Source organism: Ascaphus truei, chromosome 6, assembly GCF_040206685.1.
Source record: "Ascaphus truei isolate aAscTru1 chromosome 6, aAscTru1.hap1, whole genome shotgun sequence".
Taxonomy (NCBI): Eukaryota; Metazoa; Chordata; class Amphibia; order Anura; family Ascaphidae; genus Ascaphus; species Ascaphus truei.
This window is the reverse complement of record NC_134488.1, coordinates 47386084-47404755: the sequence shown is the minus strand read 5'-3', so window position 1 is coordinate 47404755 and position 18672 is coordinate 47386084. Positions and strand designations below refer to the sequence as shown.

Below are 18672 nucleotides of genomic sequence, written 5' to 3'. Positions count from 1 at the left end.
AACAGTAATGTTGGACGATTTGATGCTGAGAGAACTGAGTGCAGAGAGCTGATCCTTTGGAGCTGAATCAAGAAGAATCTCCGCTTGAAAATCCCGCCGAGAGTCCCGCCTGCCTGTGACGGAGCATCCGGTATTCAGTATCCGGCGACGTCACTTCCGGTTTCGAGGAGCACGGTGTTTGGAGGAAAGTTGCGGCTACTTCAATTTCTCAGCCCAGGGAGGACAGATTACATCGGTCTATTCGGCCTCACTGCTTGTGTTCTAGAGCCGTCCTGTGAGTAGCTTTCTAGTTTTACTCCGCCGGACAGGCTCCATCAGTGCCTCATCGTTCCACATTTTATTATTTTATAGTTGTATTAAACAATTTTTATTTTTCAGCTTTGCGTTTGTGTGTCTTGTCTGTGCTGGTTTGTGAGTCTATGTCTGTTAAGATTTTTTGTTAGCTGTGTTGCACTAAATTCTGTGTTCTTTTCATTTCATGTTCCCCAACACACGGAGGAATCTACATCAATACAACCCTGGATTACAAGTTGTCATCACTGGGACTTGAACTATTTCCTCTGGATATCCAGGATAAACTCCTAATTGGACTAATTACGCCGGTATCTTTTCTTTTGTTTTTGGTAGTGTGTGTAGGTGACTGTATGTATATGAGACTTCTTGAGGAGCGGTAAGTGCATAGTGGGTGTATATAGTGATGCAAAGCAGTGTATAGTGTTTTGGAGTATGTGTATATACATAAACTCATGGACATTGTATGTATGTACATATATATAATGTATATGTGTAATATATATATATATATATATATATATATATATATATATATATATATATAAAATCACTGAAGAGCAGCGTGTACAGTACATTCCTTGTGCACAGCTCCAGGGAGCTGTCGTATGAGGTGTATACAGTATACAGTACATGTCTTGGGATGAGGGTGTTGAGTATATATTGGGTGCCTTACCCTCTGCTCGCAGTAGGGGGCCCTGTCTGACGCTGACATATCATAATACGAAGTCTGTATGGGCAGCGTGATTATCTCTTCCTCTGCTTTCACAGGGTCCAGGTGTACAACCTGGGGAGGCAGTGACACACACACACGCGCACACACACACACACACACACATATATATATATGTGTTACTATAGGACAGGGGGTCAAACTCCTACCATCAGGAGCCACAAACCTACAGGATTTGAGCATACTTAAAGGGGCAATTAAAGTGCTTTGTTATTATATATATATATATATATATATATATATATATATATACACTGGCATGAAGCAGGACGTCTCCGGAGCTGAACCCCATTAATTTCAGCTCCGGGGACCCCCTGCTTCCCGAGATACAGACCTCCGAAGGGGGTGCTGGTATCTCCCACATCACGTAGGCCAATAGGAAGCTGAACCGGATGACATCACGGCTTCCTATTGGTCCGCAGGGCGCGGGAGCTTAGAAACGACGCCATTATTTGAACCCTGGTAGCCGAGCGGAGTGGCGACTGTCACCCCTGACGGAGGTCTGTATCTCCGGAAGCAGGGGGTCCTCAGAACGGAAATTATTGGGGTTCAGCGCCGGAGACCCCCTGCTTCAATCCTACGTTAAAAAAGTAACAACAAAATCGCAAAAACAATCGCCCGCTCGTACTGCGCTTTCAGGGCCAATTACAGTATATTTGGGATGAGATTCCTAAAGCTTTTAGGCTTGGAATAACCGGGCCTGTTCCAGACAATAAATAGTGATTGGGGAGTTCTGGATTTCCTGCAGTATCAGGGTGATTGGGGTGGGATTGGGGATCAGTATCTGGATGTCCTGCAGTATCCGGGTGATTGGGGTGGGATTGGGGATCAGTACCTGGATTTCCTGCAGTATTAGGGTGATTGGGGTGGGATTGAGGATCAGTACCTGGATTTCCTGCAATATCAGGGTGATTGGGGTGGGATTGGGGATCAGTACCTGGATTTCCTGCAGTATTAGGGTGATTGGGGTGAGATTGGGGATCAGTACCTGGATGTCCTGCAGCATCAGGGTGATTGGGGTGGGATTGGGGATCAGTACCTGGATGTCCTGCAGTATTAGGGTGATTGGGGTGGGATTGGGGATCAGTACCTGGATGTCCTGCAGTATTAGGGTGATTGGGGTGGGATTGGGGATCAGTACCTGGCTGTCCTGCAGTATCAGGGTGATTGGGGTGGGATTGGTGATCAGTACCTGGATTTCCTGCAGTATTAGGGTGATTGGGGTGGGATTGGGGATCAGTACCTTGCTGTCCTGCAGTATCACGATGATTGGGGTGGGATTGGGGATCAGTACCTGGATTTCCTGCAGTATTATGGTGATTGGGGTGGGATTGGTGATCAGTACCTGGATTTCCTGCAGTATTAGGGTGATTGGGGTGGGATTGGAGATCAGTACCTGGATTTCCTGCAGTATCACGATGATTGGGGTGGGATTGGGGATCAGTACCTGGATGTCCTGCAGTATCACGATGATTGGGGTGGGATTGGGGATCAGTACCTGGATTTCCTGCAGTATTATGGTGATTGGGGTGGGATTGGGGATCAGTACCTGGATTTCCTGCAGTATCAGGGTGATTGGGGTGGGATTGGGGATCAGTACCTGGCTGTCCTGCAGTTTCCGGGTGATTGGGGTGGGATTGGAGATCAGTACCTGGATTTCCTGCAGTATCAGGGTGATTGGGGTGGGATGGGGATCAGTACCTGGATGTCCTGCAGTATCAGGGGGATTGGGGTGGGATTGGGGATCAGTACCTGGATTTCCTGCAGTATTAGGGTGATTGCGGTGGGATTGGAGATCAGTACCTGGATTTCCTGCAGTATCAGGGTGATTGGGGTGGGATTGGGGATCAGTACCTGGATGTCCTGCAGTATCAGGGGGATTGGGGTGGGATTGGGGATCAGTACCTGGATTTCCTGCAGTATTAGGGTGATTGCGGTGGGATTGGGGATCAGTACCTGGCTGTCCTGCAGTATCAGGGTGATTGGGGTGGGATTGGTGATCAGTACCCGGATTTCCTGCAGTATTATGGTGATTGGGGTGGGATTGGAGATCAGTACCTGGATTTCCTGCAGTATTAGGGTGATTGGGGTGGGATTGGGGATCAGTACCTGGATTTCCTGCAGCATCAGGGTGATTGGGGTGGGATTGGGGATCAGTACCTGGATGTCCTGCAGTATTAGGGTGATTGGGGTGGGATTGGGGATCAGTACCTGGATTTCCTGCAGTATTAGGGTGATTGGGGATTAGTACCTGGATGTCCTGCAGTATCAGGGTGATTGGGGTGGGATTGGGGATCAGTACCTGGATGTCCTGCAGTATCAGGGTGATTGGGGATCAGTACCTGGATGTCCTGCAGTATCAGGGTGACTGGGGTGGGATTGGGTATCAGTACCTGGATGTCCTGCAGTATCAGGGTGATTTGGGTGGGATTGGGGATCAGTACCTGGATGTCCTGCAGTATTAGGGTGATTGGGGTGGGATTGGGGATCAGTACCTGGATGTCCTGCAGTATTAGGGTGATTGGGGTGGGATTGGGGATCAGTACCTGAATTTCCTGCAGTATCAGGGTGATTGGGGTGGGATTGGGGATCAGTACCTGGATGTCCTGCAGTATCAGGGTGATTGGGGTGGGATTGGGGATCAGTACCTGGATGTCCTGCAGTATTAGGGTGATTGGGGTGGGATTGGGGATCAGTACCTGGATTTCCTGCAGTATTAGGGTGATTGGGGTGGGATTGGGGATCAGTACCTGGATTTCCTGCAGTATCAGGGTGATTGGGGTGGGATTGGGGATCAGTACCTGGATGTCCTGCAGTATCAGGGTGATTGGGGTGGGATTGGGGATCAGTACCTGGATTTCCTGCAGTATCAGGGTGATTGGGGTGGGATTGGGGATCAGTACCTGGATGTCCTGCAGTATCAGGGTGATTGGGGTAGGATTGGGGTGGGATTGGGGATCAGTACCTGGATGTCGTGAGCTGTGAGATGGGTCTTCATGTCGGGTTTTTTCTTCGGCGGTGGGACTGGTTTGTGAGCCGGGGGCAGATCCGCCCTAAAGGGAAAGACGGGCATTATATCCGTATGTCTCCGACGCCAAAGGGAATTTTTATTAGGGGCAACAAAAAAAGGCGCCGTTGTTAATTAGTTGTCAGTGACAGTGCTATTAATAGAACGAGATGGTGCAGGTGTGTGTTGGTCTGTAGCTGTGTGTGTTGGTCTGTAGCTGTGTGTGTTGGTGTGTAGCTGTGTCCTTGCGTTGGTATGTAGCTGTGTGTTGGTGTGTTGCTGTGTGCTGGTGTATAGCTGTGTGTTGGTGTGTAGCTGTGCGTTGGTGTGTAGCTGTGCGTTGGTGTGTAGCTGTGTAGCTGTGCGTTGTTGTGTAGCTGTGTGTTGATGTGTAGCTGTGCGTTGGTGTGTAGCTGTGTCTATGTGTTGGTGTGTAGCTGTACGTTGGTGTGTAGCTGTGCGTTGGTGCGTAGGTGTGTAGCGGTGTGTTGGTGTGTAGCTGTGCGTTGGTGTGTATCAGTGTCTGTGTGTTGGTGTGTAGCTGTGTGTTGATGTGTATCTGTGTCTGTGCGTTGGTGTTTAGCAGTGTGTTGGTGTGTAGCTGTGCGTTGGTGTGTATCAGTGTCTGTGTGTTGGTGTGTAGCTGTGTGTTGGTGTGTATCTGTGTCTGTGCGTTGGTGTGTAGCTGTCTGTTGGTGTGTAGCTGTGCGTTGGTGTGTAGCTGTGCCTGTGTGTTGGTGTGTAGCTGTGTGTTGGTGTGTATCTGTGTCTGTGCGTTGGTGTGTAGCTGTCTGTTGGTGTGTAGCTGTGCGTTGGTGTGTAGCTGTGCCTGTGTGTTGGTGTGTAGCTGTGTGTTGGTGTGTAGCTGTGTCTGTACGTTGGTGTGTAGCTGTGCGTTGGTGTGTGTCTGTATGTTGGTGTGTAGCTGTACGTTGGTGTGCAGCGGTGTGTTGGTGTGTAGCGGTGTGTTGGTGTGTAGCTGTGCGTTGGTGTGTAGCTGTGTGTTGGTGTGTATCAGTGTCTGTGCGTTGGTGTGTAGCTGTGTGTTGGTGTGTAGCTGTGCGTTGGTGTGTATCAGTGTCTGTGCGTTGGTGTGTATCTGTGTCTGTGTGTTGGTGTGTAGCTGTGTGTTGGTGTGTAGCTGTGCGTTGGTGTGTATCTGTGCGTTGGTGTGTATCAGTGTCTGTGTGTTGGTGTGTAGCTGTGTGTTGGTGTGTAGCTGTGCGTTGGTGTGTATCAGTGTCTGTGTGTTGGTGTGTAGCTGTGTGTTGGTGTGTAGCTGTGCGTTGGTGTGTATCAGTGTCTGTGTGTTGGTGTGTAGCTGTGTGTTGGTGTGTATCTGTGCGTTGGTGTGTAGCTGTGTGTTGGTGTGTAGCTGTGCGTTGGTGTGTATCAGTGTCTGTGTGTTGGTGTGTAGCTGTGTGTTGGTGTGCAGCTGTGAGTTGGTGTGTAGCTGTGCGTTGGTGTGTATCAGTGTCTGTGTGTTGGTGTGTAGCTGTGTGTTGGTGTGTATCTGTGTCTGTGTGTATCTGTGTGTTGGTGTGTATCTGTGTCTGTGCGTTGGTGTGTAGCTGTGTGTTGGTGTGTAGCTGTGCGTTGGTGCATGTGTGTGAGCAGCTGTGTGAGCTTTGCATTAGTGCCCGCTGTGTTCGCGTGCTGCCACAAACACACTCACATATCACTGTCCGTGTCGGAGCGCTGCTTCTGCTTCCTCCTGCGCACGAGGAACGCGCTCACTACCGCCGTGATAATGAGCAGAGCAGCGACGACACCGCCCAGGATCCCCAACAGGCCCCCGGGGGTCCCCTGGGGCAGCGGCTTGTCTGAAACAAGTAATACAGAGAGAGCATCACTTAGCATCTTACCCCCTTACTGCAACATCGCGGCATCACGCCGCCCTTATAGCGAGGCCACAGGCGGGTTCTGTGATAATCGCGCCTCGGGTCCATGTGTCCGTGCAAAGGAAAGTACGTTAAGATGCACAGATAATGCAATTGGCAAAAATAAAGAGTTTGTTAGGCAACTTGTTTTTAACAGAGATCGTTTCTGACAGAATATTTACAAAAATGACGCAGAAAAGCAGGAATGGCTCCAACTCATATGTTTCTTGTAAATAATCCTATAGCCCTAAACAACCCCTCCTATTACCCCATATACCCCTCCCTATAACTCCTCCTATTACCCCATATAATCTCTCCCTATAACTCCTCCTATTACCCCATATAATCTCTCCCTATAACTCCTCCTATTACCCCATATAACTGCTCCCTATAACTCCTCCTATTACCCCATATAACCGCTCCCTATAACTCCTCCTATTACCCCATATAACCACTCCCTATAACTCCTCCTATTACCCCATATAACCGCTCCCTATAACTCCTCCTATTACTCCATATAACCTCTCCATATAACTCCTCCTATTACCCTATATAACTCCTCCTATTACCCCATATACCCCCTCCCCATAACTCCTCCTATTACCCCATATACCCCCTCCCTTTAACTCCTCCAGGATGGGCTGCAGGTGAGCTCCTGCAGGGGAGCCAGGGTGGCCTTAGACCCAGGGGTTGGTGGCTGTGTGTTGGAGATGGAAGTAGGAGAGGCCGCAGGCTGCAGCAGTGGTGTAGGCCTTGGTGAGGCTGAATGCAAGGTACAGGAGAGTTTGGAGAGAAAGGAAGGGGCAGAACAGAATCTGCTTAAAAAAAGAAGAGAAACGAGCTTTATTGAAGAAGTATAACAGGAAGGTAGAAGAATTGGAAATAGAAAATATTAAGTTAAAGAGATGTCGTGGTCGTGAGGTAGACACGCGCAAGAAGCAAATAAATCATCTGCATGTTGAATTAACCCGGTTGGGGGGTGAGATTGCTAAAATAACAGGGGTTCCAGTCAGACAGAAACGTTCCCTTTTAAAAACTATTGAAATGCTAACCCACAGTGCTGAACAGGGTGCAGAGCAAAGTGCCAAGCAGGGTGCAGAGCGGGACGCAGAGCAAAATGCTGAGCAGGGTGCAGAGCAAAGTGCAGAACAAGGTGCAGATTCATATTGTGGAAACGGTAGCCAAAACCCCATTAAATGCTCACAAGAAAAGATAAGTTTGGAGACGCCTACAAGAAGTGGGAGAGAAACTAGATCCCAGAACAAGTCTGCAAAGTCTAAAGATAAAACAGAGAACTTATCCCAGGAAAATTCTGATTCAGATCCTGACAGTTTAATTCAATCAACTGCCAAGAAAACCCCAAAGGGTAAAGCTGCTAAAAAAAAGAAAGCAAAGGACCGGAAGCTAAAGGTTTCCACAAGAGAAGGTAACAGCCCTGTAATAGGGTCCAAAGACTTCAGGGAAGGGGACTCACCTCAGGGTGTATCAGACTGTGAGCAAGGATCTGTTCCAGAGCTTCCAGCATCCCAGGGGTTAATAGCAGAAGATCTGATTAAAAGACCATTGCATGCAAAGAAAGCAGCAGACACCGGTGATGTTGGGTTATCTCAGACTCCCACGCTGGGAGAAGTTAAAGAAATTACAAAGAAATCTGGAGAGCAGCAAAGCAAGAACCTAGAAACTCTGAGAGGAGTTCAGCTGGAAATGGAGTTTGTGCCTGAGAGCAGTGAGCCAGAGAACCCATGCTCACCTGGACTTACAGAACCACACCCATGCTTATTAGCTGGTCCTGGGATTCAGAACTCTGAGAGATGGTAATTAGCAGCAATGGAGACTGCATTAACCCTGTAGTGCCAGGGAGTGAAGTTAAGGTTGTAGAGACTGAAAGTGCTGCTCCTATCCAAACAGTTCCTGATAGAGTGGCCCAATCAGAAGGTGGGGTAAGGCAAAGTAATTGCATCAAGGTAACCCCAGTTCACACAGCACCCCCTTCAGCCTGGAGTGGGAGATCCCTTTGTGAGCGCTGTGACCAGAAATGCACAACCTTTAAAAAGAAGGAACGTGGTAAAGTTGAGATATAAGGGCGCAGAGGAGATGAAGCCTGACAGGATTTTTGTAGGAAAACATCTATTGAAAGAATCTTTGGGCTTCAGTGCAGATGACATTTATGCCCTTATCCATGTTCCAGGTTCATGCGAATACGATGTCAGCTTTAAGAGACCTCAGGCTCTGGACTATTTCTGGACAAAATATGAGTCTTAAAAATTCAGAATTATGGAAGTCCTTTGCTGCTATTCCTGTGTCCAAACCGGAAACAAAGTCGGTGACAATTCTCTTCCGACACGAATCAGTCCCAATATCAGATATTTTGATATGGCTTGGCAGACAATGTGAAGTACTAGCTCCACCTACTAGGATTATGGACTCGGAAGAAATTTGGGTTGGAGGTTGGAAGGTGCAAGTCAGACTTTGGCGACATGGCAATGTTACAAAGCATTTGCCCAACTCCTTCTTCATAGGAAGAGAAAAAGGAAATTGTTTTTACTATGGGCAGCCAACCTTGTGCCATAGATGTGGTTCAGCCAGACATTTAAGCATGTCTTGTGATGTTCTAAAATGCAATTTGTGCCACTCCTTGGGCCACGAGAGGGCAAGTTGTACAAACATCAGATGTAATTTATGCGATAAATTTGGACATTCATACACGAATTGCGCAGAAGCCTGGCATAATATTTCAAAAGTATGGGAGCAGGATGTGGACTTCGAAGACAATGAAGCACTTTACGACCGGGCCCTGAAAGTTGCAGACAGAATATGTCCGGATCCGCCTGCTGATGGGGTTGGTCTGGTTCAGCCTAGGGATGGCGCTTGCTTAGATCCTCCTGGGGACGGAGCTAGTCCTGGACCACCTGTGGATGCAGTTTGCCCAGATACTCTTACAGAAAAAACAATTATTGTGAGTGTAAACAAGGCCCAGGAAATGTCAGAAGACCCCTTAGAAGGAATCTCCTCAAATCTACTCCCAGCAGGGGAACAATCTGGGGAATCAGATGATCCTACTATGGAAACCCAAGTGAGGGAAAATAATAATAAAGAAAAAGAAAGTGAGCAGCTTTGGGCACAGGGAAAAAAGAAAAGGAAGAAGAGCATGGTGAAAAAACTTGGAGGGACTTTTCGACGTCCTCCTGCAGGTCCCGCTGGTAAAGTTCCTCAGGTAGCTATGAAAAACCGTTTTTCTGCTCTCAGAAAGGATTGGGGGTCAAAAGCTGAGGACTCTGATGATGTACAGGAACTTTCCTTATCCGAAGAGGAACATACTATGGATGTTTCCAGAGAGACAGACTCGGACATGATCCCACCTTCAGTGACCGTCAAGAGGTTTGGGTCATTGGGTGATAATGTGGGGAAAAAGAAAAAGTAATACCGTGTGTTTTTTTTTGGTTTTTTTGGGGGGGGGGGGGCTTAATGTTTGTTCATTAATCCTTTAAAGGTTGCAGCTAATAATATCATAGTTAAGGCTTTTATTTAGTTTAAATTAAAATGTGTATAAAAGGAATGTGAAGTTGCTGTTGAGGAGTAAGGTGGAACAAATGCTGAGTTAATATTTATATAATATAAGTTTGTACATAATGTGCAGGTTTTGTTTTTGTTTGAAATGTTTTTCTATGGAATGTAATGTTGGAATTTTTTTTCAATAAAAAGCGTTCCTCCTATTACCCCATATAATCTCTCCATATAACTCCTCCTATTACCCCATATAACCTCTCCCTATAACTCCTCCTATTACCCCATATAATCTCTCCCTATAACTCCTCCTATTACCCCATATAATCTCTCCCTATAACTGCTCCTATTACCCCATATAATCTCTCCCTATAACTCCTCCTATTACCCCATATAACCCCTCCCTATATAACTCCTCCTATTACCCCATATACCCCCTCCCCATAACTCCTCCTATTACCCCATATACCCCCTCCCTATAACTCCTCCTATTACTCCATATAACCTCTCTCTATAACTCCTCATATTACCCCATATAATCTCTCCATATAACTCCTCCTATTACCCCATACACCTGCTCCCTATAACTCCTCCTATTACCCCATATAACATCTCCATATAACTCCTCATATTACCCCATATAATCTCTCCCTATAACTCCTCCTATTACCCTATACAACCTCTCCATATAACTCCTCCTATTTACACATAGCATGTTAATATAGGTACCTTGGTGCATTAATGAATTGGCCTCTAGCAGTGAAAGGGTTATACAATACTCTGCTCTTCCCTTTTCTCTCACACCTCCCATGCTAATGGAAACACCTGGACTTGCTGCTATTGTGCCTTTATTCCAGGGACAGGTGGCAACCCTTCTGAGCTGGTAAGATACACACCTGCCCGCTCTCTGTGCCCTGTGCATGCAAATGTCTCATCCATATCCTCTGCCTGGCACTGCTGCTGGCTGCGCCCTCTGCTGGACATAATGGGTGAGGCGGAAGAAGTTCAGCAATACGAGGGACACTGAACCCAATTCAAATGTCAACTCTCCTTGTGACCTTGGGCAAGTCAATCCACCCCCCTGTGCCTCAAAAATAGATTGTAAGCTCTTCAGGGCAGGGACTCGGTGCCTGAAATAAATATTTGTGCAGCGTGGCGTACTCTGTAAGAAGCACATTATTATTACTGAAGCAGAATTACCTACTTAGACTCAAATCCTCGGCAGTGACAGGGTTAAGGAGAGGATTCTGGGAAATTGCAACCTTTTCCTGTAAGAATCAGACACATAGAACTATTTTTAAATGATTTGTCATGTGTTACAGTCCGTGTGTAGCCCGGGGAGCCGGAGACTTGTGAGGTTTCATTTCCTCTGTCTGGTATCACTGGCTGTTCTGCGGGAGTTTGCACAGGCAGAGCTTCTGCTCGGTTCTAGCAGGGTGCGGCTGGAAGAGGAGTTCATACTTTATTGACAAGCACGTCTGTCAACAAACCGCCATCCTCCATTCAACGCACCCCCTGTCCCCCATTCAACGCACCCCCTGTCCCCATTCAACGCACCCCCTGTCCCCCATTCAATAACCCCCCGTCAAAATTCAACAAACCCCTGTCCCTCATTCAACGGTTCTGATGAATATAAAGAAACTTCTTAATTTCCCAAAACACCCAAATGTTTAAGTCTGATTCCATCTGTTTTATGGAACTGTTTAAAACCAGGGGTGGGCAACTCCAGTCCTCAACCCCCCCCCCCCCGCCCCCAACAGGTCAGGTTTTCAGGATATCCCTGCTTCAGCACAGGTGAGCCTCTGAGCCACCTGTGCTGAAGCAGGGACTGATTGAGCCACCTATGCTGAAGCAGGGATATCCTGAAAACCTGACCTGTTGTGGGGGGGGGTGGACTGGCAGGGAGTGGGAGGGGGGGGGGGGGGCTGGCGTTGAATCCCCCTGCCATAGCTAATAAAAGGAGTCCCCTCAGAACATGTGTTTATGACAGGCTGCCTTTGGGTAAGAGTGACGGAGCGTGTAACGCAGAACAGGACAGGCGGAGAACGGATTAGGGACCAAGTCAGTCACCGTGCAAACTCCAAACAGACATGCCCAAGATTTAGGACATTCCCTTCTTATAACACCATGGGGATTGATAGAGCCTTTAGATTATAAGTTTTTGGGGGCTTTGCCTCAGGTGGTACTTTACCTGTGGCACCTCTGCCCATTGTTTGTCATGTATTTACCTTGTATTGTCATAAATAACATTATACAAAGAGACTCTGTATAGAGGAGCCTCAGATCAGTGCACTCCCTCCATATAACACCCATGGGGGTTGATATGGTAGTCCCTCTGCATAAAGGGAGCTGTGTGTTGGGCTATATGAAGGCTGCATACCATCATCCAACAGCTGGCACACATCCCACTGTCAGCGTTAGGCCACATGTGGCTGTGGGTCTCCTTCCTAATAGCAGGGTATCTCTGTATAATAAACATGCTGCTAAAGTGAGAGCCTCTTGTTAACCCCCTCTCCTAATAGCATTAGCATTGTTCTCTGGGGGGCTCGTTCAGCGCACAATGTTCCATGCCCTCCTGGCAGAGAAGGGTTACACAGGGAAAGGATACGCAGAATTCATTAGGAATTTTACAGTCATCCGTATAATCGAGTACAGCTGTGCCTGGGGGGGACGGGGAGCCTGGGGGAGGGGGGGGGGGTCTCAGGGCTCTGTGAAGGGTGGGTGTATTCTGTCAGCTTTTATACTTTCAACGGTCCCTTCAAATTTAGTGGGTTCTTCATCACAATCTCTAGCACAAGGGGGAGCTCAACTCCAGTCCTCAAGGGCCATCAACAGGTCAGGTTTTCAGGATATCCCTGCTTCAGCAGAGGTGGCTCAATCAGTCCCTGCTTCAGCACAGGTGGCTCAATCAGAGGCTCAATTTACGACTGAGCCTCTGATTGAGCCATCTGTGCTGAAGCTGAGATATCCTGAAAACCTGACCTGTTGGGTGTGGCTTGAGGACTGTAGTCGAGTCCCCCTGGGCTACGCTAGCCACGTATAAGCCGTGTTGGGAAGGGGGAGGTACCGATGCACATGGGGGCGCTGTTCCGGGTGTCGGTGCGCTCCTGTATCCGGGCAGAGTATGCCCGTGCCACGTGCACTGGGACGGGGTCAGAGTTTGCCTCTCAGTGGGTGCCAGGCGGGGTGCTCTGTACAGCGGCGCCCCCCAGGGATAATTTGACCTTCGCCTCCCTGATTTAGTGCACTTTATCTTCTTCTGCGACACCCTATACCTCGACCTCAGCTGGCATTAGCTGCATCGGCTGCTCTTTTGGGCCATTAGCGGGAACCATGGGCCGGTTATTTCTGCGAGTGGCTGGCGGGGAATAGGCCTCCCCAGCGTGGAAGCAAAATGTGGCTCGTGGCTGTATCAGAGTATCGAGCTCCTTATAATGTTCATTTTATTCCTTAAGTTTATGCAAGATGGTTTAACGCTGCAAAGCACAGGAGAATAAACCGTTTTGTTGCACGGCATAGGAAGAGATTGCTCCTTGCGCGGTGATATAGAAAGTCTTTCCGAACAATCTGCAATACTATAAAGCAGGATCTCCAGTCCTCAAGGGCCACCAACAGGCCAGGTGTTCAGGATATCCCTGCTTCAGCACAGGTGTCTAAATCAGTGGCTCAGAGAGCCTGCTTCAGCATAGGTGGCTCAATCAGTGGCTCAGTCGAGCCACTGATTGAGCCACCTGTGTTGAAGCAGGGATATTCTGAAAACCTGGCCTGTTGGTGGCCCTTGAGGACTGGAGATGGCCGCCCCTGCTTTATAGTATTGCAGATTATTCAGAAAGACTTTCTATATCACCGCGCAAAGAGCGGGGTGCTCAGAGCTATCTCTCGCAGGGATGCAGGCGAGTGACAGGGAACCCTTTGCACTGTATTTGCACTTGTGTGTTAGCAAAGTCAACCACAGTGCAAAAGGAAGCTGTTCTGCAGGCCCTGTTATGTGCGGTATAATGGCCGGAGTTTTAAATCAAAAAGCACTCTCCTAGTCTTTCTAATCAAGCAAGATAGAGGAGACTATAGAAAGAGGAGGGGAAGGTAGGGTGGGGAAGGTAGGAATAGAAGGGGAAGGTAGGGAGGGCAAGGTAGGAAGAGGAAGGTAGGAAGAGAAGGGGAAGGTAGGAAGAGAAGGGGAAGGTAGGAAGAGAAGGGGAAGGTAGGAAGAGAAGGGGAAGGTAGGAAGAGGAGGGGAAGGTAGGGAGAGGAAGGGAAGGTAGGAAGAGGAGGGGAAGGTAGGAAGAGGTGGGGAAGGTAGGAAGAGGAAGGGAAGGTGGGAAGGTAGGAAGAGGAAGGGAAGGTAGGAAGAGGAAGGGAAGGTAGGAAGAGGTGGGGAAGGTAGGAAGAGGAAGGGAAGGTAGGAAGAGGAAGGGAAGGTAGGAAGAGGAGGGGACGGTAGGAAGATGAGGAATGTAGGAAGAGGAGGGGACGGTAGGAAGATGAGGAATGTAGGAAGAGGAAGGGGCGGTAGGAAGAGGAAGGGGAGGTAGGGAGAGGAGGGGAAGGTAGGAAGAGGAGGGGAAGGTAGGGAGAGGAGGGTATGGCAGGAAGAGGAGGGGAAGGTAGGGAGAGGAGGGGAAGGTAGGGAGAGGAGGGGAAGGTAGGGAGAGGAGGGGAAGGTAGGGAGAGGAGGGGAAGGTAGGGAGAGGAGGGGAAGGTAGGAAGAGGAGGGGAAGGTAGGGAGAGGAGGGTATGGCAGGAAGAGGAGGGGAATGTACGGAGAGGAGGGGAAGGTAGGGAGAGGAGGGGAAGGTAGGAAGAGGAGGGGAAGGTAGGAAGAGGAGGGGAAGGTAGGAAGAGCAGGGGAAGGTAGGAAGAAAAGGGGATGGCAGGAAGAGGAGGGGACAGTAAGAAGAGGAGGGGAACGTAGGAAGAGGAGAGGATACAGGTTTTGTGGATCAACCAAAGCGTTTGTTTGTGGCAATGAGATTTGGATCAGTCCATTTGTGCCCCCGTTACATCGCAAAGAACATCCCATAATCCTTAGAGACGCCATTTGTGACCCAATAAGAGACCAAAAAAGGCCTGAGCAATCCATCATTCTTAACCCCTTTGCTGCCAGAGGTTCCTGCAGCGCTGTGTAGCGGGGGTTAAAAGCTTTCCCCCAGCAGGCAGGGGTAGCTAACCTCCTGCCGCCCACTCCCCATAAACTCAGCTCACTTATCCCATGTCACCGGTGTAGGAGGAAGAAGGCAGAGGGTGAATGAGGGACCCCACACTTTCAGGACCATAATTGGCCATTTCCTCTGAATCTTCCAGCTTTGTAGTATGATGTCACGTCTCGTGCAGTTTGCGTGTAATTGTAAGCGTGTACCTGTCTGTCACTCACACACAGTGCTGAGAAGACCGGATTTTCCGGTAGGAATGCGCTGGGTGCTCTCGCGGTCCCGCCGCCATCTTCCTTAATGTGTCTGGAAGTTTCCCCGTGCTTTGAACATCGCGCTAATTACCTGACTTTATTCTGCATTTCTGTTGTGTCTATAAAACAGAAAGGACCTTGCTGCAGCTTTCCTTTAATCCCGGGGAGTTTGTGCGCAGATTACAGACGTCCTGTTATGGAACCGACCCAGGACAGGCTTTTCAAGGAGGGGGGGGGGGGGTGTAGGAGAAGGCGGTAGATCTTAAACCATTGCTTTCAGGGCACTGTACGGGGGGGGGGGGGAGAGGGGGCATGGCACTCTGGTGGGGGGGAGCAGGACACTGGGAGAGAGGGGGGTGGCAGGGCCACTTATGGGAGGGGGGGATAGCAGCAGCTGCTGACATTCACTGGAGGAGATGCAGCTGTTGACATCTGGACCCAACCATTGATGGCAGGGCACTGTAGGGGGGGGGGGGGGGGCACATGGCACACTATGGGGGGCAGGGCACTATGTGGGGGATAGGGGTTAGATGGCACTATGTGGGGGCAGGGCACTGTAAGGGGGGAGAGGAGGCATGGCACTCTATGGGGGGCAGGACACTATGGGGGGAGAGGGGGGGCATGGCACTCTATGTGGGGGCAGGGCACTGTATGGGGGAAGAGGGGGGCATGGTACTCTATGGGGGGAAAGGGGAGTGACAGGGCACCTAACGGGAGGGGGGGATAGCAGCAGCTGCTGACATTCACTGGAGGAGATGCAGCTGTTGACATCTGGGCCCAGACGTGAGAGAGCAGAAAGTCTCCCTCTCCCCCCACTGCAGGGATAGAGGGAGCTTGTAACTGCACAGGGCACCCAGAGCCCCGCTCACCCGTGTATCGTGGGCTAAGGTGGGTGTCACTGCACAGGGCACCCAGAGCCCCGCTCACCCGTGTATCGTGGGTAAGGTGGGGTGTCACTGCACAGGGCAACCCAGAGCCCCGCTCACCCGTGTATCGTGGGTAAGGTGGGTGTCACTGCACAGGGCAACCCAGAGCCCCGCTCACCCGTGTATCGTGGGTAAGGTGGGTGTAACTGCACAGGGCAACCCAGAGCCCCGCTCACCCGTGTATCGTGGGTAAGGTGGGTGTAACTGCACAGGGCACCCAGAGCCCCGCTCACCCGTGTATCGTGGGTAAGGTGGGTGTCACTGCACAGGGCACCCAGAGCCCAGCGCACCCGTGTATCGTGGGTAAGGTGGGTGTAACTGCACAGGGCAACCCAGAGCCCCGCTCACCCGTGTATCGTGGGTAAGGTGGGTGTCACTGCACAGGGCAACCCAGAGCCCCGCTCACCCGTGTATCGTGGGCTAAGGTGGGTGTAACTGCACAGGGCAACCCAGAGCCCCGCTCACCCGTGTATCGTGGGCTAAGGTGGGTGTAACTGCACAGGGCAACCCAGAGCCCCGCTCACCCGTGTATCGTGGGCTAAGGTGGGTGTCACTGCACAGGGCAACCCAGAGCCCCGCTCACCCGTGTATCGTGGGCTAAGGTGGGTGTCACTGCACAGGGCACCCAGAGCCCCGCTCACCCGTGTATCGTGGGTAAGGTGGGGTGTAACTGCACAGGGCAACCCAGAGCCCCGCTCACCCGTGTATCGTGGGTAAGGTGGGTGTAACTGCACAGGGCACCCAGAGCCCCGCTCACCCGTGTATCGTGGGTAAGGTGGGTGTAACTGCACAGGGCACCCAGAGCCCCGCTCACCCGTGTATCGTGGGTAAGGTGGGGTGTAACTGCACAGGGCACACAGAGCCCCGCTCACCCGTGTATCGTGGGTAAGGTGGGTGTAACTGCACAGGGCACCCAGAGCCCCGCTCACCCGTGTATCGTGGGTAAGGTGGGGTGTAACTGCACAGGGCACCCAGAGCCCCGCTCACCCGTGTATCGTGGGTAAGGTGGGTGTCACTGCACAGGGCACCCAGAGCCCCGCTCACCCGTGTATCGTGGGTAAGGTGGGTGTCACTGCACAGGGCACCCAGAGCCCCGCTCACCCGTGTATCGTGGGTAAGGTGGGGTGTAACTGCACAGGGCACCCAGAGCCCCGCTCACCCGTGTATCGTGGGTAAGGTGGGTGTAACTGCACAGGGCACCCAGAGCCCCGCTCACCCGTGTATCGTGGGTAAGGTGGGTGTCACTGCACAGGGCAACCCAGAGCCCCGCTCACCCGTGTATCGTGGGCTAAGGTGGGGTGTAACTGACCCTCTTGACTGTTAAGGTCTCAGAACCCACACAAGTGAGATTTCATGTTCTGATCTCTTAAATAAGCGGCTGTACATCACATGCACACGGACACTGAGCATGTATGTATGGGGCTTACACCGTTTCTAAGCTTCTTTCGAGTTCCTATTCATCTCACCCCCAGTATCTCGGAAGAAACGCTCCATAAAAATAAATGTGATCACTTCTTCTACAAATGTAAGTGAACTTCCTCTCTCATCAGTCATCGGAAACAATCCTAATACACAATGCACACTAATCTGAGATCTGACTCCAAAAGACTGGTCATGGTCCCAAGGCTCAGCAAAGTATCCGGCCGCTCCTCCTTCTCTTACCGTGCCCCCCAAAACTGGAACAGTCTACCGGAGACTCTCACAGCCGCCATCAGTCTAAGGCTGCGGCTACACTGCTGCTGAGCGCGCTCATGCTCGAGAGCGGTGACGTCACCAACTCTATAAGCATGAGCGCGGGCTGGGGGGGGGGGAGGCATGGCCGGGGGTGCCAAGTGCGCTTAGCGGCAACGTGCAAGCATGGCCAGCCAGGGAACTGGCGCTCGTGCGCTGCGCCTTGCTAGGCAGGGCGATTTGTGGCCGGCTAGGTGCGCGCTCGCCGGGGGGCGCGGCCACGACATCACGGAGCTGTTCGCCCTCATTGGGGCGAGCCGCTCACGTGACGCGCTTGCAAGCGGCACATTCAGATTTGCTTGCTCTGAGCGGGCGCAGGCGCTTGCTCACGTTGGCCACACACATTGCCGCAATGTGTTTCATCGCGGCCAGCGTGAGCGCCCCCGACCGCTCAGCGCCACCCTGGACGAGGCCTAAGTTCTTTCTTAACTCAAGCTGTCTCACACTTTAATCTGGTCTGTAACTGTTACATACGCCTATAATATATATTATCTCTAACTGTGCGTGCAATGTGCTGTATATAATGCACCGCGCATTTACTTCTGACTTGTCGTGAGTAGGATTTTGGTTTTAGAATAACCCGGACCAGCTGCCTGCTGTTGTGTTCTCAACTGTATTTTAAAATGACCTGTTGTATTAAAATTAGCTCTTCTATTTAGTCAGCCTTGCCTGTATCTGTCTCTGTTGTTTGTTTAGTGTTTGTACTGTATGTCCCTAATAGTAGCAGTTTGCACTATGTTTTATCTGTTGTTGGTTTAGTGTTTGTACTGTATGTCCCTCTGGGTAGCAGTTTGCACTATGATTTAGTTTTCTGCTTGACTCCACATATCACGTCACATCCGGTCGTGGTCACAACTCTGGAAGCACAAGACTAGAAGTGGATCTGTGTGTCCCGGTCCAATTGGATCCCCGATAGACTATCTTTGGACAATTTTAGGTGCTGGTTTGTATTTGTTTTTTGTGTGTATTATGACTGACTTTGTTCTTGGGTCAGCATCTCTTGGCAGCCTTGCCTTATTATTTTAAGGTATTCAGGTGTTTATATTATTGTACACCAATAAGTATTGTTTAGTTCTTAGCGCTAATATCACCATTTTGTTTCCCCTTTGTGCCACACACTCTGCACAGCTTCCTTTCCCTTTTATCCCGTGGCTCCTTGTGACCTCTCCGGTCGGCGAGCCCTGCGGTGAAATCTGGAG

General features: G+C 50.3%; 1 protein-coding gene across 4 annotated transcripts in view; it reads right to left on the bottom strand.

Annotated features, from left to right (window-relative positions):
- The window catches only part of NECTIN1 (nectin cell adhesion molecule 1), a 120618-nt gene that overhangs the window by 8894 nt on the left and 93052 nt on the right, over positions 1-18672 (bottom strand). For 3 of the 4 annotated variants that reach the window (XM_075604140.1, XM_075604142.1, XM_075604143.1), the window contains exons 6-8: positions 5707-5854; positions 3990-4077; positions 968-1078 (exon numbers count right to left, since the gene is read on the bottom strand). In XM_075604140.1, the coding sequence (XP_075460255.1) occupies positions 968-1078; positions 3990-4077; positions 5707-5854 (347 nt within the window). The remainder of the gene's footprint in view (positions 1-967; positions 1079-3989; positions 4078-5706; positions 5855-18672) is intronic. The other variant, XM_075604144.1, reaches the window with a different exon arrangement.